This window comes from Phodopus roborovskii, unplaced genomic scaffold (genome assembly GCF_943737965.1).
Source record: "Phodopus roborovskii unplaced genomic scaffold, PHOROB, whole genome shotgun sequence".
NCBI classification, from domain to species: Eukaryota; Metazoa; Chordata; class Mammalia; order Rodentia; family Cricetidae; genus Phodopus; species Phodopus roborovskii.
In genome coordinates, this window is record NW_026126416.1 from 31,934,419 (window position 1) to 31,958,348 (window position 23,930).

The 23,930-nt window shown below is 52.0% G+C and overlaps 2 protein-coding genes across 3 annotated transcripts in view; one reads left to right on the forward strand and one right to left on the reverse strand.

The window, feature by feature from the left end:
• Window positions 1–1,039: 1,039 nt before the first annotated feature.
• Window positions 1,040–21,005, reverse strand: Map1a (microtubule associated protein 1A). The gene is made up of 7 exons (XM_051183594.1): window positions 20,740–21,005; window positions 19,770–19,871; window positions 11,875–11,957; window positions 11,526–11,666; window positions 3,223–11,338; window positions 2,705–2,922; window positions 1,040–2,515 (listed from the first exon to the last, which is right to left on the reverse strand). Exons 1-7 carry the CDS (start codon window positions 20,975–20,977, stop codon window positions 2,360–2,362), a joined length of 9,054 nt encoding a protein of 3,017 aa, XP_051039551.1. The 5' UTR covers window positions 20,978–21,005; the 3' UTR covers window positions 1,040–2,359.
• The window catches only part of Tp53bp1 (tumor protein p53 binding protein 1), an 86,537-nt gene continuing 82,935 nt past the window's right edge, over window positions 20,329–23,930 (forward strand). Inside the window, exon 1 of one of the 2 annotated variants that reach the window (XM_051183595.1) lies at window positions 20,329–20,400. The gene's annotated coding sequence lies outside the window, so the exon portion shown is untranslated. The remainder of the gene's footprint in view (window positions 20,401–23,930) is intronic. The other variant, XM_051183596.1, reaches the window with a different exon arrangement.

Consider the following 23,930-nt stretch of genomic DNA (forward strand, 5'->3'; position numbering starts at 1 on the left):
GGAGGACTGGAATGTCCCTTTTCCATATATACATTTATAACCTGTCCATTCAGGACACACCTAAAACTATAGAGGGTTTTATTGGGGTGGGGGGTAAATCTAGCTTTTACCCATTGGACAGTAAATGAAAGGCTCAGAACTTTCTAAGGAACATAGTGAATGACTGCTTTCTACCCCATAGAATGCAGATCGCATTCCCTAAATCAAATGTATATGTCCACATTTTAAAACCATTTTCAGATTATTTTGTGTGCTTATTTGTTGTTGTTGGTTTTGTTTTTGTTTTTTGCTTTATATGTATGGGTGTTTGGCTTGCATGCATGCCTGGTACCCACAGAGGCCAGAAAGGGCATTGGAGTCACTGGAACTGGAGTTTTAGAGAATTGTGAGCTGACATGTGGGTGCTGGGAGATGCTTCAGTCCTCTGGAAGAACAGCCAGTGTTCTAACCACTGAGCAACCTCTCCAGCCCTTTGGGGTTTTCTTTTGTTGCTTTGCCTTGAGACAAGGGCTGAGCTAGAGAGATGGCTCAGAGGTTAAGAGCACTAACTGTTCTTCCAGAGGTCCTGAGTTCAATTCCCAGCAACCACATGGTGGCTCACAACCATCTGTAATGAGATGTGGTGCCCTCTTCTGGCATGCAGACATATATGCAGGCAGAATACTGTATACATAATAAACAAGTCCTTTTAAAAAGAGAGACTCATTGTGTAGCTCAGGCTAGCCCAGAACTATCTAGGTAGTTCAGGCTGCCCTCAAACTCCTGACTCTCCTACCTCTACCCTGAATGTTAACTGAACGTTAAGATCACAGGCAAATCCCATCACCCCCTGCTTCCTTGCAGAAATGGCACTCACTGGTTCTCACATCTCTTCCTCCCTTAACCCATGCTGTGTTTTCTGGCTCCCCTGAGTCCTGAAATGGGTTTGAATAACCAAGCCTTCCAAGATAAATGATAATGCTGACTGAAGCAGAGATGGAAACCAGGACAGCTGAGAAATGCATGGAGTCTGGAAAAGGCTAAGCAGCACTACACCAACTGCAATGAGCGTGATTTATTGTTAGACTTGAAGGTGGCTCTGTTACAGCAGCTGGGAACTGTAGCGGGGAAGTGTGGGAAGGAGCAGAGCACAGCCACGGAGAGAAGGGAGCTAGGAAGAACATGGGGCAGGCTCCTGTTGACTTCCCATTGGCTTGGCAAAGAAAGCTAGCCTCAGGTACTACCAGCATCTGGGTTTCTCAGTCCAGCAGGGTTTCGCAGGGCTGCTCACTGGTTTGCTTGGGACGAGGTCCTGTCCTGTAGTGGAATACTCAGCCTGTCTTTACTTCACTCTGGAGAAGTTAAGCTATAGCTCTGCGCCGTCTCTTCTTTCCCCTCCTCTCACATTTTCCCCACGTTCTCTAGACCAGCCTCCACCTCCTAGAACCTCTGTCCAAGAGTTTGGGTTTAGAGAGGCAGCCAGCATTCCCATTTCAGCTGCAGGATGGTAGAGGATTGGAATGTTGGGGGAGTCACACGGCTAAATTGTCAGATGTAAGGGTGTCAGGCAGTGGCTTATTTTTAACCCATAACACACCAGGCCATAGCTGATGACCACATGCAGAGAAGCCAAGCAGGGGATGAGAAGGGATCTGGACTGTTGGAATGGGGTAGGTGAAGACTAAATGATCAGAGAGCTTAGAGGAATTGGGGTTGGGGCTCTTCTTGCCATTTGTGTGCCCAGGTGGCCTGGTCTGGGCAGAGCCCTAGGTTGTAAATGTTATGAAGCTGGGGCTGGGAGATAAGATCCTTTTTCCTCTCCCTAGTTCTTGTTCTAAAGAGCTTCAAGTTTTGGATTGAGACATTCAGATATTGAAGGAAGCAATAAGACAGTATAGCAGCCACCTGCCCCCAGGTCCCTGCTGGAACCCAGACCCTGGTGGCTAGGGCATGGAGATGGAGGAAAGGGCGCAGCTCTAGGTACCTTACTAACAGTGGCCTTCCCTATATCACATAAATTATTGGCAATCCTTTCTGGCATGCCAAATAAATAACGAGGTGGGGGGTGTTAATCTCCCTCCAGGAGGGAGGAGTGTGCTCTCCGAAACCCATTCTCCTCATCCAAGACCAACATTTGAGAGGGTTTCAGGCATCGTGAATTTTCATAATTTTGTATCTCCCCATTACCTTTGGTTTTGAGACCCCAGAACAGATGAGGGGAAGGACAGCACCTCCCACTTAGCCCAAGTCCTCACACATGACCTCGCCCCCCCCACCCCCACCCAGCTCCATTTCCTTCAATCCCAAAGGACTTAGCAGTGGACACTCTCTAAATGAGCTGGAGGAGTGGATCCTTGGGGGGGGGGGAGGGTGGGTCTATTCAGAACTCGATCTTGCAGGCTGGAAAGGACTCGTCCTGCATCACCACGGTGCTGCTGCTGGCCAGGACCAGGACATTCAGTTGCTGCTGTTGCTCATGCGTCTGCTGGTACCACTCACGAGTCACTTCCGTGTCATGAGTGGGGATCAGAGTCACCTGAGAGGAAGGAAACATGCCCGAGGTGAGACTGTGAAGGAAAGGCAGATGAAGGGGAAGGGACACCTGATGGCCTCATAAATGAAATGAACCAGCTGCCAAAGGAAGCTTTTGTGAACAGGGCTACCCTACTGCTGCCTCTGACAGAGCTGTGGCCACACTCCTTCCTTTGTGTCTCTTGCTCCTTACCTGAAGGTTCTCCCCCCACTGTGCCTTGCCTTCCAGCAGGGCATCCAGCACAGCCCGGCTTGGCTCGCCATTGGCAGGGTCATTCCCACTGACCACATAGTAGGATGCACGCACTCGGCGGAAGAAGTCCAGATCGGCAGTCTTGCCGCTGCAGTGATTTGGGATATAGGCAAGATCCACATACACAGGAGGGCCAGAACCACCCTTGGAGCCCAAGGCTGCTGTAGAGACAAGCAGGATACATTATTTAAAAAGAGCTCAGCAACAGTGGTGTACACCTTTAATCCTAGTGCAGAGGCAGAGGCAGTGGATCTCTGTGAGTTCAAGGCCAGCCTGGTCTACAAAGTGAGTTCCAGGTCAGCCAGAAACCCTGCCTCAAAAAACAAACAAACAAAAGCAAAAGCAAACAAAAAGACTATTTGGCCACCTCCCCACTTGATTGAACACTGGAGCCTTTAGCTAGCCCACACCTTCTCCAACCCATGGTATTCTTATTCCCACTCTCCTGATATACTCACTGGATCCTGCCTTGAGGCCATTGACTAAGCCTTTGGACATGGGGCTGTGTCCATCCTTTTCTTCTCCTGGGGTGACCTGGCTTGGAGTGCTGCGAGGTCGGGGTAGGGTCCGAGATGTTCGATCTGCAGGCCCTTTGCCAGGGGTAGGTGACCGTTTTCCCCGAATATCCAGACGCCTCGCAGGAGATGCTGGCTTGGCCCGGCTTGGGGCCCTACGCCCTAGTCTCCCCTGCCCCTGCGCCTTCTCCTTTTCTCGTAGTCTCTCAACTCTCCCAGACTCTGAGCTGAGCCCCTCAGGGTCAGCCATGCAAACATCTGGTCGAGGAGGTGATGGGCGGGGGTCTGGCTGGGGTACTGGGGGTGGGTCATGGCCAGGCCTGGGGTGGTGAGTTCCACTAACTCCCCCAGCTTTGTCCACAGGTAAGAAGTCCCCATCTTCATCTGAGTCGAGCGCTACCTCAGCTGTGATGGAAGGACACTCCTCAGTCTCTGGTGGGACATCAGAATCTGACTGTGAGGAGCCTGAATCACTGGCTGATGTAGGGGGTGTCTCATCAGCCATAGGGCAGGGGCCCCCTGTGGCCCCTGGTCTCCCTGCCCGGCGCCGCCCTGCTTTTCCTGCCAGCCGAGCCTCTTCAGCTGAAAGGTCACTGTCATCTGTGAACGGGGGCAGTGGTGGGTTCAGGAATGAGGGAGAAAGCTCCCCACAATGAGGGCGGGGCTCTGTAGCACATCCCTGAGGTCCAGCTTCAACTTCAGGAGAAAGACTGCAGGGTGGGCCCCCGGGGCTCTTCCCAGGATGCAGCTGCTCAGATGAGAGAAGTGTGTCTGGCCGGGAGCTCCTCTCAGCTCCCTCAGGCCAGGACCCTCGCTCCCAAGCAGGACAGGCCTCTGCCTCTTCTTTTTCGGTCTTGGCTGTGGCAAGCCCTGACAGATTGGGTCTGGTTTCTGCTAGGCCATTGGCTGCTTGATCTCCAGAGGTGCTCTGGAAGGGGCTTGGCTTCTTGGTGAGTTCCCCTGAGCACTCCAGGCGGCAAGATAATGTACCTTCATCCATGTCTCCAGGCAGGCCTGGAGCTGGAGCTGGAGCCAAGTCCGGTGAGGGTGCTGGGCTCAGGGAAGCGAGGTCCCAGAGGCTGTGGGGAGCTGGCTCCATTCCTGGGCCCAATTCTCCAGCCCCTTGTTCAGCAGCTGCTAAGCCAGGAGGGAAACGTTCAGCCACACTTGAAATTACAGGTGTGGTAGCCTCAGAAGAGGACCCTTCAGACAGGGCTGGTGAGGCGGGTCGTGGCAGATTGGAGAGGAGAGGGGCTCCAGGAGAGCTGGGCGATGGAAGTTGGGGTAGTGAGGAATCCAGGCTGGGTGCCTTGGTTACTTCCAGGTACTCGTCATGTCGGGTTCTGGTTGGAGTTCCTGGAACCAAGGCCAGTGCTCGGTCCCCAGAGAAGGCCAGAGAGCCACAGGGGGCAGACCGGGGTTCTGCTGGAGAGGGCAGCTGCGGGGGAGCAGGCTGCAAGGAGGAGAAGCCAAAGGCTGAAGCGGGGAAGTCCAGACTTGGTCGGGCAGGTCCTAGGTGTGAGTCTGAGGAAAGGCTGGTATGTGCCTCAGTTTCAGACCACATTGAGGGGTGACCCACAGGCATGGGGTGATGGGGACTTGGGGACTGCGCCTCTTTCTCCGGCTTTTCTCGAGCCCCCTTCTCCAGGTCTGAGTCACTTGTGCTGTCATCCCAGTGACCTCGGCCCAATTCTTTTGGGGATGGGGTCCTCCTGTCTGGGCTACAGCTCACTGTGCTTCCATTAAAAGGGGGGCTTGGGCCTTTGCTCAGGGAGATAGGAGCACGGGGCGGCACTGCCGGCGGGGTGAGGCTGAGCTCTTGCCTGGGGGGTACAGCGGGTCCTGCTAGAGCTGCATAGCTGAAAGTTGAAGTATCAGACTGGAGGTTCGGGGGTGAGACAGGAGAGGAAGGCTCCTTCTCCGCAGATGCATTGCGGCCAGCAGCCTCCTCCTTGCTTGAGAGGCTTGGAGGCCAATCCCCGGAGGACCCCAGAGGAGGCTCCCTAGTCGGGCAAGCGGGGCCCAGCCCGGTAAGCATCATCTGCTCGTAGATGTCTGCATACTGAAAGCTCCTCTCATCGGGATAGGGTGTGGGCTCTCTCTGCTCTGGCTCAGTCTGCTCAGTGTCCCTGGCAATGTGGCTCTCACCAGCCTCTGGGAACTTTGAACTGCAGGGGCTGCAGTCAAGAGCCCCTGTCCCACCCTCCCCTCCCCTTTCCCCTTCAGCTTTTCGATAGTCCTTCCCTAGAGGGGAGTACGGCCCACCTTCCAATTCAGCTGCCCCCTCCTGCACTGCAGCCACCACACTGTCATACTCGGCTATGCCCCAGGAGAAGGGTACAGGAGTCTGTGGTTCTGGGGCAGGTGTGGGGGGAGCCGGAGCTGGAGAGAGCGGTGCAGGGGGCAGAGGTCTATCCTTGGGTACCCATGGTGGGATCTCAGCTAGCCATGAAGGGGTGCTAGGTTCATTTCTCGAGGGTGGTGTTGGCTTAGTGTCTAGGACAGGGCTTTCTTGCCCTGGGGCTGGAGGAACCCTCTGTCCAGTCATCTCAGGTGGAGAGGCTGGAGGAGAGATGATCTCAAAGGGAGAGCGAGTCAGCTTGTCCTCTTCCTCTGGTGGCAGGCCAACTGGTGACTCTGCAAGCCAGCGCTCCACCTCCAGCCCCTTCTGTGCCAGGGGCTCCGGGAAACCCTTGAAATCTGAGGCCCAGGGACTCCGGGCAGGGTGCTGCAGCAGGGTCCCCTCTTGTTCTGCCTTCTCATCAAGAAAAGTGCTTTCACGTTCCTCGCAGACCCTTGAATGGTCTCCTTGGGCATCTAGCTCGTGAGGGAACCAGACCTTCCTTTCGCAGCTTAGCTCCCTCCAGTATGCATCCTGCTGCAGGGGCATGTCTCTGTCCCTCCAAGACCTAACTTCTTGTTCAGGGGACTTGCCTTCCCAGGCTGGGACAGGCTCTTTCTGTTCTCCAAGGGGCTCTCCTCTGGTTGGAGATGTTTCTCGCCACCCCTGGACCACACCCTGCTCCTTCCAGTATTTCTCTTCCTGCTCTTGGGCCTTGCCCTCCTGTACCGCACTCTCTTCCACCCCCAGGGCTCTGGTCTTCTCCACAACAGCATCATCCTTCTGTTCCACAGTCTTGGCCTTTTCTGGGGACTTTTGGCCAAGGATTGTTTCTTTTTGTGTTGTGGTTTTATCTTCCAGGAAAGAGCTCTTTTGCCCCTGAGCTATGTCCTCCTCTTTTAGGGTCCAGTTTTTCTCTTCAGCAGCCAGGGTACCACTCTTCTTTTCTGAGGCCCAGTCTTTCAGTTCTAAGGCCAGGTCTTTCTCTTCTGAGACCTCATCCTTCTGTTCTTTATTAGCCTTGCTTTTCTGCTCAGGGGTACTGTCTGTCTGTCTTGGCTCAGGGACACTGCTCTCTGGAGCCCTGTCTTCCTGTCCTAAGGTTCTGACTTTCTCTTCTGGGGTCTTGTCTTTTGGCTCTAAGGCCTTGTCTTTCTGTTCTAAATCTCTGTGCTCTTGTTCTCTGTCTTCTGACTCAGTGGCCTGGGTCTGTTGCAGTGCGGTGCCTTTTGGTTCTGAGGCCTTGTCCTTCTCTGCTAGGACCTGGTCCTTCTGCTCTGAGTCTTTGTCTTTGGGTTCTGAGGCTTTGTCCTTCTCTGCTGGGACCTGGTCCTTCTGCTCTGAGTCTTTGTCTTTGGGTTCTGGAGCCTTGGCCAGCCCTACAGCTGCATCCTTTTGGTCCAAGTCTCTGCCCTTCTGCTCTGAAGTCTTATCCAGATGTTCTCCAGGCTTGTTCTTTTCATCTAGAGCCTTATCTATCTGATGCATGACTACATCCTGCTCAACAACAGCAACCCTCTCCTGTAGAACTCTGTCCTTCTGCTGTAGGGTTTCACCCTTTAGCTTGAGTTCCTCTTCCTTCTGCTCAGCAGCTCTGTCTTTCAACCCTGGAACTTTACCTTCCCACTCCATGCCAAGGTCCTCCATGGCAGGGCTTGACAAAGACTCAGGACTCTTGGTGAGGGAGCTGTCAGATGTCAGAATGTGTTCACCAGGGCCTGTGACCTCCCCGGGTGAGTGTTTCCTGTCGCTGGACAGTGCAGAATGAGAGAAAGAACTGCCAGGCAATTTTCCAGCAGGGCTCTCATCTGTGACTCCTGTCTCTCCAGCAGTCTCATCTGTGGGAGGTGACCCTGTGGCTATGTGGGACTCCGGAATAGACACAGGAGTTATGTGGCAAGAGGAGCCTTCAGCCTTCATGAGAGGCCCCCTTTCTTCCTTTCCTAGGCTTAGTTCTCCAAACTGGAGGGAGCCAAGGCTTTCTGGGGAGAGCTGTTTAGAAGAGATATCCAGAGAAGTCTCCTTGCTAGGACTCTCTTCTGAGAAAGACAGTGACTGGGTGTCCTCTGGAGACACCATTGGCCAAAGGTCTTTGTGTAGGTGCTGCTCTTTCGGGCTACAGGGAGACCTGGGGGTGGCTTCTTGTTTGGCAATGTCTGGGGAGACCACGCTGAGGACAGACAGGGACTCTGCATCTTCAGGGGAAAGGCTTTGGTCAGTAAACCGAAGTACCTCATCGCTCTGTGGTTCCCTCACCTCTCTAGGAAGGGCTTCTGCTCCTAGCGTTGAACCTGCCTCTCTAGTCTCAAACACTATCGCTTTGTCTTTTTCTGGAAACAGTTGAATGGTGCAACCAGTCTGACCTCCAACAATGCTGACAGGAGCTTCCTGGGTTTGGGGGCTTCTGGGAAGAGGTACTCTCCCCTCTCCTAGTATGCCCTCTTCAGGCCCTGGCTTGACTGTCTGCTTTTCAGCATCTGCCTTGCCCATATCTGGAGTATACTTGTCTCCCCAGGAATCTTCTTGAAAGTCTTGAGGCTCAGACTTTTCTTCCACTGGGGACTGATGAAAGGGTGTGTGGGTGGCACTGGGTGGGCCAGATGGTGGAGGAGATGCCATCTTCACTGTGCTGTCATCTGGGCTGAGGCACCGTTCCTCCACTTCTCCGAGGGCTGGTTCTCCTGGATGTAGGGCATGACCAGGGGCACCAAACACAGCAGCATACTGACCGGAAAGTTTTTCAGATGCTGTTACATTTCTCTCCTCTTTCTTTTCCACAGCTTTCCCGCCAGTCAAGCCCCTCCCCACAGCCTCTCCTTTCTTCTCCAATTCCCCAGTTACAGAGAAATCCTCACAGGGGGGGGACTTGAAGCCCTTATCTTCTTCCAGTGAAGAGGTGGGTGAGATGGTACCAGCTGATGGCACATAGTCCAAGCCCTGAGTAGCTTCAGTGCGGGAGGAGGGGATACTTGTGACTGTGTCAAGCAACAAAGAGCTCTTGCCTGTCTCCTCTGTCTGGGGAGCTGTGAGTGAAGCCACAGATTGGTCCTCAGCCACCGATGTGGCAAAGGAAGAGAGTTTGTCACACTCGGTGATTGATGTAGCTGAAGATACATGTTCCTCTTCAGCCAAAGGGGCAGCCACCATGTTGGGAGGGTAGGTGAGTTCAGGCTCAGATGCCCCATAAGTTTTGCTCGAGGTGGCAGGAACAGTGCTATCTGTAGGCTGGCTGGCTTCAAAGGCGCCAGGACCTTCAGGCCCAGAGAGGTCATAGGTACTTGTAGGAAATCTGGGTGGGGCTGGGCGTTCCTCTGGCTCATCGTGGATCTCCTCATCTGAGATGGTCTGCTCTGTCTCTGAGTAGCCAGGGATTGTCTCATCCTGGATGTAAGAGACATGCTCAATGGCTCCTGCAGGTGTGGCTAAGCTGCTGAGGAGCGATGAGGTCTCCTTCTCAGGTGCCTTGCCCTGGAATCCCAGCTCCCGGACCCCAAGAGCCTCTCTGTTCTTTGGGATTACCTTTAAGGCTTCCTGCATGTGTTTTTGATAAAAACTCTCAGCTTTTGTCTCTTCCTCCTCATCTGAAGGGTGGGCCTCCTCCATGTCTTCTAGCTCAGCCTTTTCTATCACATCCTCCTTTACCTCAGGTTCACTTTCCTCCCTGGTCTCAGCATTGTCTGGGATCTTCTCGGCTTCCCTCTGCTTCTTCTCCTCCCAAGTTTCTTTCTCTTTCTCTGTCTCAGCCCCTGAGTCCAGGCCTCTGTTCTTGCTCCCTTTGTCCTCAAGAACGTCGGGGACAACCTCCTTCTCCGTGATCTCATGTTTCTCTTGGTCCAGCCCTGGGACAGAGGGATGTCCTTCCTGGATGCCTGTGCTTGGGTGTCCCTGCTCTGTAGCATCTACAGGGAGTGATTTCTCACCTAGTCCTGTGTCCCTTTGTTCTCTCTCCTCACGCTTCAACTCCTCGAAGTCCTGTGTGAGGTCCTCTGGTGAGGACAAGGCCTCTCTGTGCCCACTGACAGCTGGGAGTGGTGCCGGGCCCCTCTGGGCTGGGGGTGTCCGGGGCTCAGAAGACAACTCTTTTTCCCCACGGGCAACTCGGCCTTTGTCCGTCTTGATTCTTCCGGGGGCCTTGGCTTTGTAGAGGGTCTTGCGGACCTCAGGGGTAAAAGGCTTCAGGTCTGGTTTGGAAAATTTCTTTACTTCCGTTTTGTTATCTTTCCTCTTCTCATCCTTCTTGGTGTCCTTTTTCTCTTCCTTCCTTCCTTCCTCCTTCTTGAGTTCCTTCCTTTCCTTCTTGATCTCCTTTTTCTCCTTGTCTTTTTTCTCCTCCAGCTTTGACATCTTTTCTTTCAGGTACTTCTTCCCTACTTTGTCCTTGATCAGCTTTCGCTTCTCAGCCTTCAGTGCTTCACTGGATTCCGTCCTCACCCTCTCAGGCTTCGAGGGCTTCTCTGGGGGCTTCTCAGATGCTTCTTTTGCTTTCTTTTCTGTCTTGGCTAACTCCTTGGCCAACTCTGAGCGGGCCTCCTTGGCTCCCTCTTCTAGCACTTCCTCACGTTTAGCCAGTTTGCTCACTGCTGTCTTGGGAGCAGCTTTGAGGCTCTCCCTGCTATCAGCCCGATGTTTGATTTTGCTGGGTTTCAAGTTGGCAGGCACGGCCCCAGCAGCCAGGTCCTTCTGTGTTGCCACAGGGTAGCGCAGGAAATCCAGGTGCCGAAGCTTCTCCAAGCCCTCTAAGATCTTGTTCTGGGGAGCATTTCCTGGGAAAAGCACACGCACAATCTTCTCCGTAGGGTTGGCTGGGAGCCAGACCACCAGAGCGGTGATGGAGGTCAGGTAGGGGACAGAGATCTCTGCCTCCTTCCCATTGGCCAGCACAATGCCTGTCTTGGCTTTACTATTACCTGCCCACTTCTGCATGAGGAACTGCATCTCCTTACTGTCTTTGACAGGGTTGAGGACATACATGTCCAGCCGACCCACACCCATTTTGTGGAAGAGGGTCAGCGGCTCAATGGTGTTGCTGACCACACGATACAGAGGCTCAGCTTGGATGCCTAGGCGGTTTAGGTGCTGAAGAGTGAGACAGGCTTCCTCGATGCTGCGCTTGGCCTTCCGGGAGGCGTCTGGCAGCCGAAGTTTATCGGGCACATTGAAGAACACAACTCCAAGCTCAGGGGAGATGAGGTTCTTCACCCAGTCGCTGTAGCTGCTGGAGCCCTGGGACTGCTCCTCCTCCAGCTCCGCCACTTTGCGCTGCAGGAGTCCATTGATGCCCGGTAGATTGTCAGCCCCAATGTGTGTGAGCAGCACTGAGTCAATGCGGTCCAGATGCCGCACCAGCTTCCAGAAGCAGGACTTTCGATCAGAACCACCGTCCACCAGGATGTTAAAACCATTGACAGCAAAGAGGGCAGAGTCCCCACGGCCTCCGGGAAAGATGTAGCAGCAAGGCTTGGAGAGCTTGAGAAAGCCTCCTGAGGTGGGGGGTTCAAGCAGGTCAAAGGGGGATGGCACATCCACGGTCTCAGAGACATACTCGGAGAACTCAGCCACACCATCCATGGTGGGTAACACAGGCTCAGGATTTAGCTGGAGGTGCAAGGTCTCTTGGGACCTGGACAGTCCCAGGTGGCTCCAATCACCCTCCCCTAAACAGGAAACAGTGAGGAAGGCCTGGATCCCAGGGTCTCTATTGCTGAGCAACTGGGCAATCTAGAGGAATGGGAGATATAAGCTGATCAGATCACTGAGGTGATCACTGAGGTGATTCAGCCCCCTAATCTTTGCCTGTTTCTGAGGCAAATGCCTACTTCCTATCAGGGTTCCCCTTGTCTTTCTCACCACAGTTTAAATCCTGCCCCTTGTCCCCTTCTTCCCAGACACCCAGCAGGAGACTTACCTCAGGACTGTGAAGGACCCGAGCAAAGTTCTGATAGGAGTAAGTACCGCTCTGTAGGATAAGGTCTCCCTCAGGCTCTAAAGTCTGTCCACTCAGGACTAGTAGTTTGCGAGCTGATGGGGCACTAAGAAGATGGTGGACCTGCAACGGGAGGAGTGCAGGGCAGTCACAGATGGGGGACCCAGGGGAAGGCACTGAAATCCCTGGCCCCTGCTTCAGTAATACTAGGACCTGTTCCTTACTGGTGTGCCCCAGAGTGGGGCTGAGGACCAGGTCAGCTGAGACAGCACATGCGATGGCATGGTACCGCAAAGGATAGGTTTGAGCAAGGCATCGGCCCTGGCCTTACCTCTGAGCTGATGCTGTCTGCATTGGGGTTGACTAGGACGATGGTCTCTAGGATCTCACTCTGGTGGCAGAGGGTCCTCTGGCCTGAGGGAGAGATGTTGGCATTTGTATTGAAATGAGTAGGCATTCACTTAAAGTGATGAGTGCTGTGGGGGGGGGAGGCAGTGGAGGAAAACAACAAATGATCAGAAAATAGGATACAGGGGGGAACGAGTCCTGGTTAGCCTTAGACCCTGCCTGTAGGACCACTAAGGTCTAGGAACCGCCTCCTCCAGCCTTTCCTCTCAGGGTTTCTCCCTCCCCTCCCCCACACTAGCTGACTTCTCCCTCCCCTCCATCTGCCACACCCTCTACTGCCCAGGCCCTGCCCCTCTGCCTAGAACTTCAGCCCCAGACTGCCCTGTTGACAAGAAGCTTTTGTCCCCTCTGGAGCACTAAGTTCCTGGTGCAGCCTGGGGAATGGGGGGAGGGCGGGGCTGGAGGGAGAGCTCTTGGGATACCATCTTTACAGAGCTTTCTTTGCTGCTGCCCTTGGCCACTGGTGAGGAGACAGTAGCAGCTTCCGTCTCTGCAGATTTCCCCATCCTTTCCACACCCTCTGCCCCATCCAAGGCCAGAATTCCTGTTCCAGAAGATTTGGAAGACATGTGTCAACTTGGTTCTTGGAGTTTTATAACTTAAGGAGTCTGTTTTCTGACTGCCAAACCTTCAGTCAGACCCATACATACCATTCCCAAGAGTTTCCCACTACACCCTCCTGTGCCCAGGCTTCAGAGCTGCTTAATTCACAGCCAGCTTATCTCTTGTTTGTCTCATCCTGTGGATACTGGAAGTAAGTGCTTGGGTTGATTAAAAAACAAGACACAGGGCCAATGATGCTTCCCCAGGGCTGGAGGTGGGGAAGAGAATCGACTCCTGTAACCTGTCCTTTAATCAACCTATACATGCATGCATGCACACATATACCCCAAAAATAAACATTTCATCGGAAGGCAAAGGCAGGTGGATTTCTGTGAATTCAAGGCCAGCCTAAGTTCCAGGACAGCCAGAGCTACAAAGAGAATTCTGTTCCAAAAAACCAAACCAAACAAAAAACACCACCACCAACAACAACAACCAAGAAACAAGGAGAGAGTCATGGTATTGCTCAGGATAGGAAAACGATGGCATTCCCAGATCTTCTCCCAGTACGGTTTCCCCAGACTCACACAAAACACTAAGAGAAAGTAAAGAAAGTGGGGGGGGGGGGAGACCCATGGAAGGAGGAGGTAACCTTCCAGGCTCCTGCCCTCCTCCACCTCTGTCTCAGTTGCTGCCACCTTAGAGGCTGAGAATCAAACAGCTGGAGGATGGCAGAGAGGGGAGGCTCGTAGTCTGTTCCCTGAGCCCTCTTCCCTGACTCCAACTCCCTTCTCTGAGGTAGGGACAAGGGTGACTGGGGCCAGGGCTTTTTCTTTTTTCTTTTTTTTTTTTTTTAGAGGAAGAGCCTGGTGCCAAGGATCAGGCAGACCTAGGCAGCAGAGGGTTGCAGTGCATGGGTTGGGAGATGAGAGTGTTGGAGACTCAAATCCTATGTCAGGTGTGTTGGACCCTCTAGGAGTTCACAGGCCCTTTTCTATGAACTTGGGAGTTGGGGGGGACACTTTGAGGTCACTTCCAAAGATGAGTACCACATCAGAGGCAGGCAGGGACAGGACAGGACTTAAGCAGCTAGGGGTGTCAACATCCTTTGCCAGTCTTAAGTAGTTCAGATTTAGGAAAGCCAGAACTTCCCCCTCCCCCCCCACACACAAACAAGGTCACACTTTCAATCTAGATGGAACAGAAAGAGATTTCCTCTCCAGCTACATCTCCACTCCAGCAGCTGCATGGTCCCCAGTGTATCCTCACAAGACCTCTGACTTCCCTTCCTGTCCTGACACAAGACCCCAACCCTAGCCCTGGGGAGCAAGTCCATTATGTCCCGAATCCCCTCCGACCCAGGGGACAGCCCTGTTTCTTTTTTCTGCTCCCCAGCTCTGCCGACGAAGGGGACTGCCTTGTTTCTCCTTCCTTTATCGCTGCAGAGGACCATGTTAAGAGGCTGGGCGCTTGCCGCCGTGACAGTGCTAGGGTCGGGGTGGGCTTCGAGCGTGAAGCTCAGTGGGCAGGAGGGCAGGTGTCTCTGCAGTGAGGCAGAAGGGGGGTGCTCAGGCAGCTGCAGTTTGCCGCAGTGTGTGAGTGTGTGTGTGTGTGAGTGTGCGCACTGAGCTCAGCCTCCAGCTCCGCCCCCACCCCCCACCCCAGCATGACAAGTCATTTTCTTGGCTGCCTCTGCTTGGGGGGGTTGGGTGGAGATGGGGTGCATACAGAGAGGGAGAAGAGACTGGCTTCTCTGTTGAAGAGCCCCCATCTTGGTAAGAAAAGCACAGATGAGGTGAGGGTGGAGACAGGGAACCCACGGGGTTGACAGGACCCGGAATGCAAGGCAGCTGCAAAAGAGCCGGTTCTCTCAAGCTCCCGGGCGGCCTGGGAGCGGCCACAAAGCAGGGCTTAAAGCCTCAGGCTCACTCACACTGGCCACGGGGAACGAGGTGAGGGGAGCCAAAAACAAACCAGTTAGCCTGTGAGGAGGCACATGCCACGTCTTAGTGACCCATTCCTCCCTCTTTTCCAGAGTGTCACCCACCGTCCCTTACTTGGCAAAAACTCACCCCAGAATATGAACATTCTAGTAGTTGATAACCCAAGAACCCTCCCAGGAGGTACATTCCATAACAGCCCCCTTCCTCTCAGATTCTGTTTTTCCTCAAAGACATAGCCTCCAAATTCCTCTTGTGCCCTGACTGCCAGGCAAAGCCTATGGCAACACCCTCTATTGCTGCCTCTCCGCTGATGGCCCCCACCCCCAGCTAGCACAGCGGTGAACTGTCACAGCCTCTGTCGGTTCCACCGGCTCCTGATCCAGGCTGAACCCCAGTCAGTAATGTTCACCTCCTCTCTCCATCTCAGGCAGCCCTCCCACCAGGCTACCTAGGTCCAGATGCATCAAATTTACAAGGTATCAGCTACTCCCCATCCTAAGTCCCTATCACAGCACCCCCCCCCATCCCTCTGCTACACCGCGTAGGCTCTTACCCTGGAGTGTGGGAGGGAGCCCCTCATGGAGGCAATCAGCTCCGGCCTTAGCCGGGTGGCTTCAGGGAAGAGTCTGCCGCACTTGGGGTGGGAGTGAGGGGGGGCAGCTTGCCTGGGAGGGCGGTGCCAGGGCGGGGAAGAGGGGCTGGTCTGTGACGAGGCACTGGAGATTTAACTGTTTCTTGGCCTTCACAGTGACAGCATCCTGGTGCTTCTGCTTGGTTATGGGGAAGGGGAGGGATCTAAGGTGTTGTCTAGCAGTTCAAAGAGCCAGATGGATCTCTCCTGTAGCTCTGAGTACCTTCTCCCCAAATCCTGTTTAGTTAAGAAATACTCTCTCAGCATCAACCAAAGGACCAGAGCCTCACACACTGGGGCACAGAGCCAGCTATAAGAGGCGAGGGCCGCATGGGCCCTCCCCCTTCCTCTTAGAAACCATCTGCTGCCTCTCCCCTCAGATGGACCCAGAGAGTAACCTTCAGTCACTGCAAGAGCAGGAGACAAGGCTGGGGGGCCATAAGTGGAGGGGAGCAGTGTAGGGGTGGTAAGTGATGTGGTAAGCTGAACCCTGGGTAAGCTGGATGCTGTTCTGACCACATCAATAGAAAACTGGGAAGGACGAAAATGCATCTCATTTTAGATTGGAGGCTAGTGTGAAAGTCTGGAGCAGACACAGTCCCCAGCCCACTGGGGTGGGGCACAGGGACCCTGGGAGCTGCATGCAGGTCCCTGCTAATACAGCCAGGCTTTGAGCACACACACAAGCTGGTTTCTGAGTCCTGGCTGTAGGGCAGTCTCCGAAGGGTAAGGGAGGCTTCTGCCTTTCAGTAAAGGGCCAAGGAGCATCACCCCCGACCCAGACTCAGCCAAAGCTTTCTTGCTATGGACCAGTCTAAAATAAACTACTCTTTGGGTTAAAAAACGATCTGTAGGGTGTTTGGGTCCGGATTCCTCCTTGTCTCTCTCTGTTCCTCTCTCTGTCACTTCACTGTGTCTGTCTTACTTGATCTTGAATCTTCCTATGTTGACCTTGTGCCCTTAGTCTCAGCCTCTGCCTCAGACTCAGCTAAGTGCTCCAGGATTCAAAGGGAAGATCTGGAGGGCTGGAGCAAATACTTATTTTGCCCATCACTGCTACGTTCTTACCCCTACATCCCTGCCCTCTCCTCATTAACCCTCCCTGGGTGTGGTCAGCTCCTTCCGCCCACTCACTGGCCAGCCCCAGCCCCACCCTTGCTCCAGGCTGCCAAGGACTGCTTTTGAAGGTCAGAAAAGCCAAAATAGTTTCTGCTCTCAGCATCCCCTCACCCCCCTTTAGCTACAGCCAGAGGGGAGGATTAGCTGAGTCACTGGTACTCTCGGGAACAGAAGGAGAAGAGAACCCTTGCTCAGATCCGGAATGCAAAGCAGCAACATGGCCATATCCCCATTTGGATAGGAGAGGCCATCTGTAAAGACAGACACACACTGTATAAACCAGGCTCAGTCCCGGGCATCATGGAGAAGTGCTCTCCCCTTCTGCAGCTTCATTGCTCTTATTTCATCCTGCCTTCAACCTCCTGTCCCCTCTCTGCCTTTTAGAGCTCTCTCGGTGTTGGGGGAGAGCTTTAGTAGACATTGGGCTTTGAGACCAAATTGACATCTCCTAACTGAAAGCAGAGTCCATGTCTGTTCTAAGCCACATACCCCTACACCACACCTTGGACAAGGTTCCAAGTCATAGCTGGTTTTCCTTCTCTCCATCTCTAAGCAGCCACTTGTGACAGAGAACCCTTAACCCTTAACCCTCTCTCCTGCAGTGAAATGGTGAGAAGGCTTGAGTGGTCCCTGATTTCACACCTGATGCCACTCTCTGAACCATACCACTAATGGAGTCAGATAAACCGTCTCAGAGTTTGCTTTCTGAACTAGCAAATGAGTATATTAGCACCACCCTTCAGCCATGCTGTGAGGACTATATCACCTGAGAAAGTTCCTTTCCTCCCTAACCTTGCAATCTGCAAACATGACAGGATATTTCTCTTTGTAGATTTCAGACCCTAAACCAGAATCCTAGACCAGACTTGTACTGGGATAAACTCAGTAAACTGGGGTAGATTTCAGGCAGAGCCCAAACTGGAGATGCTTACAGAATGAGACTTGGCTTCTATTCATCTCTCTCTCTCTCTCTCTCTCTCTCTCTCTCTCTCTCTCTCTCTCTCTCTCTCTCTCCTCTCTCTCCTCTCTCTCTGCCTTCCCATTTCAGCTAACAATGAAAACTTCTACTTCAGGATCTTCTGAGCACACAAATGGAAACAGAGTCAGAAGGACTCAAAGGGGTTCCTCAGCCTTCCTCCCCTCTCCAGCTTCTCACCTCTTTCCAGCTCTCCAGAGTCTCGGGTAGCCCAGGCTGGTCATGGACTTGCTATGTAGCCAAGGATGATCCTCTGTGGCTACCTCCCCAGTGCTGGCACTGCAGGACACCAGGCTAGCCTGTAGTCTTCAAGTCTCAGATTATCAATCCTCCCTTTCTTATAGGAGTTCAACAGTAGACGATTCAGGGTTTTATTGAAACTCAACAGTGATGTGTCAGTATATTGGCCCACTATTCCTTATCTCTATCCCCTGTGAATCCAGGCCTTCTGCATGTTAGGTGGGCACTCTGCCGCCAACATGTACCCCAGGCCTTAAGCTAAGTTTTCAATTATTCTAAGTGTTAAAAATGCTTTGAAGCTTCAGGGATTTTTAGGGGAAGGAGTAGGAACTGAAAAGGAAGGTCCCCAAAATCTCTGCTGAAGACCACATGTTATGAAAACTACCCTTTAAAGCGTTTTACCAGACTTGACCACTAGAAGGAGCTGGGCCACTGAATATCTGAGGGTTCCTTTTTTTACTGGATGTGTGGTGTGTGTGTGTGGGAGGGGGGAGTTGTAAATGTAGAGAGGGTGAACCCTGGTAATAATTGCACTCTTCCTATCACTGTAAGATATAGTTTGTTCCTTCATGATTTTGGCCTGGGGTGTAAAGATAATGGTTGTCTTCCCTATAGAGTAGGCCAAAAAGGTCAAGTCATAAGGCATTTAATGTATCTCCTTGAATTCACCTCAGCTCCTGGTTACCAAGGGAGGCTGAAGGATGAGGCAGCGTCTGCAGCTGCTTTGGGCAGACAGTGCAGGGACAGCTGAAAGAGAAGCCAGCAAGGGTGGGGCTGTGGCTGCCTTAAGTTCTGTGGGTTGTTATTTTTTTTTTCCAGGAAATTCTCCACTGTTCTCCAGGGACAGAAGCCACCATGAAAATGTCTAAACCTAAAACAAAATCTGTATGCTAAAAGTCAGCCCTATTCTTGGGTGGATGGCCCCAAGCCTCTTGAGGACACCATAGCAAAACTCTGAAGAGTTTAGTAGGTATTTCTATACCAATGCTTCTTTCAGAGAAGTGCCTCAGGGTGCATCTTCCTGCAAACCACTTCCCAAGCATTCCCTGCACCTTAATCTGAAGAACAGCTAAGAATTTTGTCTTATGTATGCATTTCTTACATTACTCCAAGTCGCTATGGCCAAAAAAGACAAGGCTAGGAAATAACCCCAAGCATTGGTAATTAGTTTAATCCCCTGCCATCCCTTTATTCAGTCTTGCTTCTAGGAGTGTTGAGGGGTAAATTGTCTTTAGTCGCTAGGAATAGTAGAGGATGTCACAACATGGGCAATTCTCAATGGAAGGCGTTCTCAAAAGAGCGAGTGGCTAGTTTGATAGGAAGCCAGTCCCATCAGAAGATTCCAGCTTCACGTTTTTTGGTTTGTTTTTAGTCATGTTACCCTAATTTTCTCCAACTTCTCAGCAGCTCCTGAAAAATTATCAAAAAGGAAATGACCAGGGATCTGCTAGACTAGAGGAGAAAGAGGTAACTGTCTGCTGTACTAGACAGATGAGAATTATTGGTGTACAAATTCTGTTATTTGATGGCAATGATGACTGAGATAAAGGGAATTCACATACTATAAAACTACATGGAAGCAGGCATGGTGCATGCCTACAATCCTAGCACTCAGGACGTAGAGACAACACAAGTTTGATACCACCCGAGACTATATGTCAAGCTCAAGGTCATCTTGGACTATATAGTGAGACCCTGTTTTTTAAAAAAGGAAGTTGTATGGATTGGTATGTCAACATTTACAATAATATGACCAGATGTCCAACACCTTTATCAAGGGATGTAGGACTTCCTGTACTCAGTAGGCATCTGTTGTAGAATGCTAATTCCTAAAATCTTATCTCACACTTCTAGACTATTTCTCCCACCCAGCAGAACTGAACTCAGAACCAAGCCCCAAGAAATCCTGGAGACCTTTGTTCCAGCCTTGATCTGATGGTGCTGACCTGCTCTGCAGATCTGCTGGCTAAGTAAAGAGGAAACAAACAATCCTGCAGGGTGGACTGTGAGAAACGGGACTGGGAAGGTGAGTGAGGCATTCCTGGATGTGTATAAGGGAGACAGGGGGGGCTGAGGTATGCAGAAAGGGGAACACAAAAGAAAAGCCTGGATTTTTGCCTGCAAGTGATTTGATCACTTTCTTAGCAGCACTTGTCAACTGCTGTGTACAAACAATGGTCTTCTTGGGAAAATTATGTCCTGACATATTGTGTGTTTGGGTAGGTAGGGATAGCTGTGGAGCCATGAAAAGTCCCTCCCTTCTCCGCAGCCCAAACCTCCCACAAGGCCAGGTCTGCCCTGGATCCTGGACCTCTCCTCTTCCAGCCCACACCCAAAGGACTGAGACAAATGACCCTAGTCCTAACCTTTGACTTCTGAGGAGAAGTGAGCTAGGTGCCGGGTAATGAAGAGTCTCAATTGTTGGTTCAAGTCAAAGGATGATAAATCAATGTTCCAGGAGAGAATCCCTGTGGGAGAAAAAAAGAGAGAAGGGTCCTAGGCAAAGTCATCTGGTGGGACTGCAGAGAGCACTGTCAAGCTTCTAGAAGAGGAAAGGCCAGGGAGGTAGTACCTCTGAGGAGGACAGCTAGTACCTGTGCACATCTCTCAACTGCTGTTTCCCCTCTATGGGAGCCAGAGGGCAAAGAGCAGAGTTTAGACTGAATTTAGTAACAAATGAGCTTGTGGTGTTCATTTTGCTTTGCAAGGCTGTCCAGTTGTGGTAGAAGTGACAGCCAAGGGTGTATTCCCATATACCGTTACTTTTCATAAGGATTCCTTCGCTAAATTAGATTCTATATTCTCCGTCTATGCCCCCCCCCTTACCTCCACCCTTCCTAAGAGGCTTGCTTTCACACGCAGCACTGCGCCACAGGCACAGCTGAAGGAGATGAACTGAGGAGCCACGAAGGTCACTCTCAACTTGACTGCCAGCGTTCAGAGGTTTGAGATGTGTGCCCTGTGTTCAGAAAGCTCCCCTTAAGAAGAAACTGTGAGGTAGGGACATGGACTTTTCAGGGTCTGGTGAGGACTTTCCGACATCTGGTCGAGACACTGCGGGAAAGGGGTGTGACCAGAGGGACTCTGGGGTCTGCCCCGAGCTCCCCCTGCTCAGGGAGACTGCGGAACAGCTTGGGATATGAGGGAAGGATGGGCAAGCAAGATGTTGGCAGCTCGAGAGAACACAGGCGCATGGAAATCATGCAGGTGACAGGGGCACAGGTCTCGGGAAGTGCACATAGAAATGGAGACTATAGAAGTATGCACTGGGAGATGAATGCAGATGGCGGAAATGTACGGATGGAGTGCTGTGGGACAGTCAGGATAGCGGCTCACCTTGTTCAAGGTGGGCCCGCACGGCCCTCAGCTGACTTTCTGTACCAATATCGCCGATCACGATGAGCAAGGAGTATTTCCGCAGATCCCAGCGCGCCGCCGCCACCGCGGCACCGGCCTCGCACAGTGGCTCCGCCGGGTTCTGACTCGGCGATGCGCCGGGGCTCCGGAGCCCCAGCTCCGGAGTTGTCTCCATGGCAACACTGCCAGGCCCCGCGGTCCGGGCCTCGGTCGCCATGGAAACTCCCGCGGAGTGCTAGGCTGGCTGCGTCCGCTGCAGGGAGAGTGCGCGTGGTTCTTAAAGGCCGGCTGCAGAAGCAGCTCATTGGTCGCTGTCTGTCTGGGGGCGGAGTCAAAGCACCGCAAGGGCGGGGCCGGGATACTGTGGTGGTCTCCTCTGCGCACCGCTCTGCGATGGGGTGGCGGCCGCAGGCATCCACCTGCAGTTTTCCAGACCAAGTTTCTCCCTCCAACTTGAGCTGGGGTAGGGGCTCTGCGGGGCCCAGCAGAGGGCGGAGTCCACGGCCTCCGCGCCAGAAAAGCTTCTAGTTAGGCTGTGTCTGCGATGAGCACTGTGTGGCAGTTCCGTAGCCTCGCCCCAAACCTGGGGAGCCATCTTGCGCACTGCTGTCTCGGGGTTTCTATAGTGGTCTCTATCAGGGTATTATCGTTGTCTGGATTTCAACAGCACTTCAGTCCTCACTCTACCCCCACCACCCGCCCACCGCCACCTGCCAGGTCCCCAACCTGGGTTTCCTGTCCTTGCCCCAGCTCTGGGCGTGGTCAGGCAATCTGCTCTGTAGTGGAGGGGACGTGATGACCTTCCTGCCCTGAGTCCCTAGTGAGTTGTTGTTCCAAGGATAGTAGTTGGCTAGTCTCCATCTCTGTTGAGTGCAATGAGCTCAGACTGCAGTAGGGAGGATTTGAGTAAAACCCAGGAAAGAACTTCCCAATTTCTAGTGATGTGACACAATGTAACCCCTAGGAGGCGATGCAGTTACTGTACAGAACTGAATTAATATTTTCTCTTTTCCTCTCCATCTCTCCCTCCCCGCCCCCTTATCACCACCCCCATTCTTCTAAATGTTTCCACCACTACAGCATCTCTTTTCCTCATTCATTCTGTTGTATCAGACAGGAGGCCTGTCTCTAGGCTCCCTCAATACTTGTTATTTTCTTCCATTTACCTTGCACTTTGGAAATGGTAAAAGAAAAGAGGGGCTGGTGAGATGGTTCAGTTGGTAAAGTCCTCCCCTTGCAAGCATGAGGACTGAGTTCAGATTCTCAGAACCCTAAAGGGCCAAGCACAGTGGTGTGAGCTTATAATCCCAGAGATGGTGAAGTGGGAGGGAGAGACAGATGGGTCCCTGGAAGCTTGCTGGCCAGCTAGACAAGTGTACTTGGTGAAGTTGCAGGCCAATGAGATACCTTGCTAGAGTAAACGAAGTAGAGGGTGTCTGAGAAACAACACACCAAGCTGTCCTCTCACACTGACATTCACACACATGAAATCCCACTCCCCACAAAAATTGAAAAGAATGATAATACCTGATACAACAAGGCTGCCAGTGAGCCATGCTCTGATTGTGAACTACCTCACAGAAAATCATGGCTCTATCAGGAAACATTATAGCTAGCCAGCTAGTCCATACTGTGAATCTTTAGACACTGCTGTGAAAATCCTTTTGGTAGCAGAGACATGAAAACAGTCCTGTCAGGGTATCAGATGGTAGGGTGCCTTTTTACACACACGCACACTGCTGGTTGCAGACCTGGCATGGAAAAATGTGCAGTTCTTTTCTGCTACAATCATAAAGAGTAGCACCTGGAGCAGGGAGCCAGAATGGATTGTGGAGAGAGGAAGGGGACGGTTTCCATAGCAACTGTAGAAATGAGGCTTTTAACTAGCAGAGGGTCCCTATATAAGTGCAGAGTCGGCTTCCATTAAGTCTAACAGAGGTTAGACAATAGATGCAAATGGTACAGGAGGGATCACACAGATTAGATGGTAGGGGAAGACACTTAGGACTCTGATTTCAGACCCTGCTAGAATCAAGTCTTAGTAATTGTGGCTGCAACTGCAAACTGTGATGGTGCTAAAATCATGTGTTCTGGATAAGTAAGTGTTCAGTGGGTCCTTTTGCCAAATGCAGACAATGTCACAGAAAGATTGGCTCCATGTATCTCTTCATCATCCACATCTGGGTGATGTTTCCATCATTAGAATACCAGAATATGTTTTAAAAACTGGGTATAGTGGTGGCCTGGGTCCGATAATCCTGTTTCAGGAAGACAAAGCAGGAAGATTGCTAAAGTCAAGGCCAGACTGGGCTACATAGTGAGGCCACAAGCAAAACTCCATCAACAAAAAGATATTTTTAAGTATTAAATTATACATATATAACAGTTGCACAAAATGCTCAGTGAAGAAAGCTGGAGTGTTTGCATGTATGCTCCAGATTTTTTTTTTTAAATAAAAACCAGTCTTTCTGTATAGCTCTGGCTTGAATGAGCCCACTATGTAGACAAGGCTAGCCTCAAACTCAGAGATTTACCTTTCTCTGCCTTCTGAGTGCTGGGATTAAAGGTATGCTTCAACATGCAGTGTGGATGCTGGGAACAAACTTTGGTTCTCTGCAAGAGCAACAATCATTCTTTTTTATTATTATCATTTTGGTTTTTCGAGATGGGGTTTCTCTGTGGTTTTGGAAGCTGTCCTGAAACTAGCTCGTGTAGACCAGGCTGGTCTCGAACTCACAGAGATCTGTCTGCCTCTGCCTTCCGAGTGGTGGGACTGAAGGTGTGCGCCACCACCGCCCGGATGCAACAATCATTCTTGACCACTGAGTCATCTCTCTAACCCCTACACCACAGAATTAATTAGTTTATTTATTATCTGAGGCAGGGTTTCTCTGTGTAACAGCTCTGGCTGTCCTGGAACTTGCTTTGTAGATCAGGCTGGCCTCGAACTCAGAGATCCTGTCTTGCCTCCTGAATGCTGGGATCAAAGGTATGTGCCATTACCATCCCAGCTGTCCCAGAAGAGACTTTTCCTTAACTGGCACTGGCCTAGGCATGAAGCCAACACTGGAGGACCAGGGGGATAGCTGAGTCTGTGAAGTTCTTTCTGTGTGAGCATTGGAATCAGAGTTTAATCTCCACAACCCACATACAATGCCCAACATGGTGGG

Bases quoted from the DNA above. Each gene is read 5' to 3' on its own strand.
- Map1a (XM_051183594.1), bottom strand. From the start codon at position 20,977: ATGGCGACCGAGGCCCGGACCGCGGGGCCTGGCAGTGTTGCCATGGAG. The intron at 19,872-20,739 runs GTGAGCCGCTAT...TTTCTCCCACAG, and splicing joins GCGGGCCCACCTTGAACAAG to GGATTCTCTCCTGGAACATT. The intron at 11,958-19,769 runs GTTAGGACTAGG...TCTCTCCCTCAG, and splicing joins CTTCTCCTCAGAAGTCAAAG to GCCAGAGGACCCTCTGCCAC.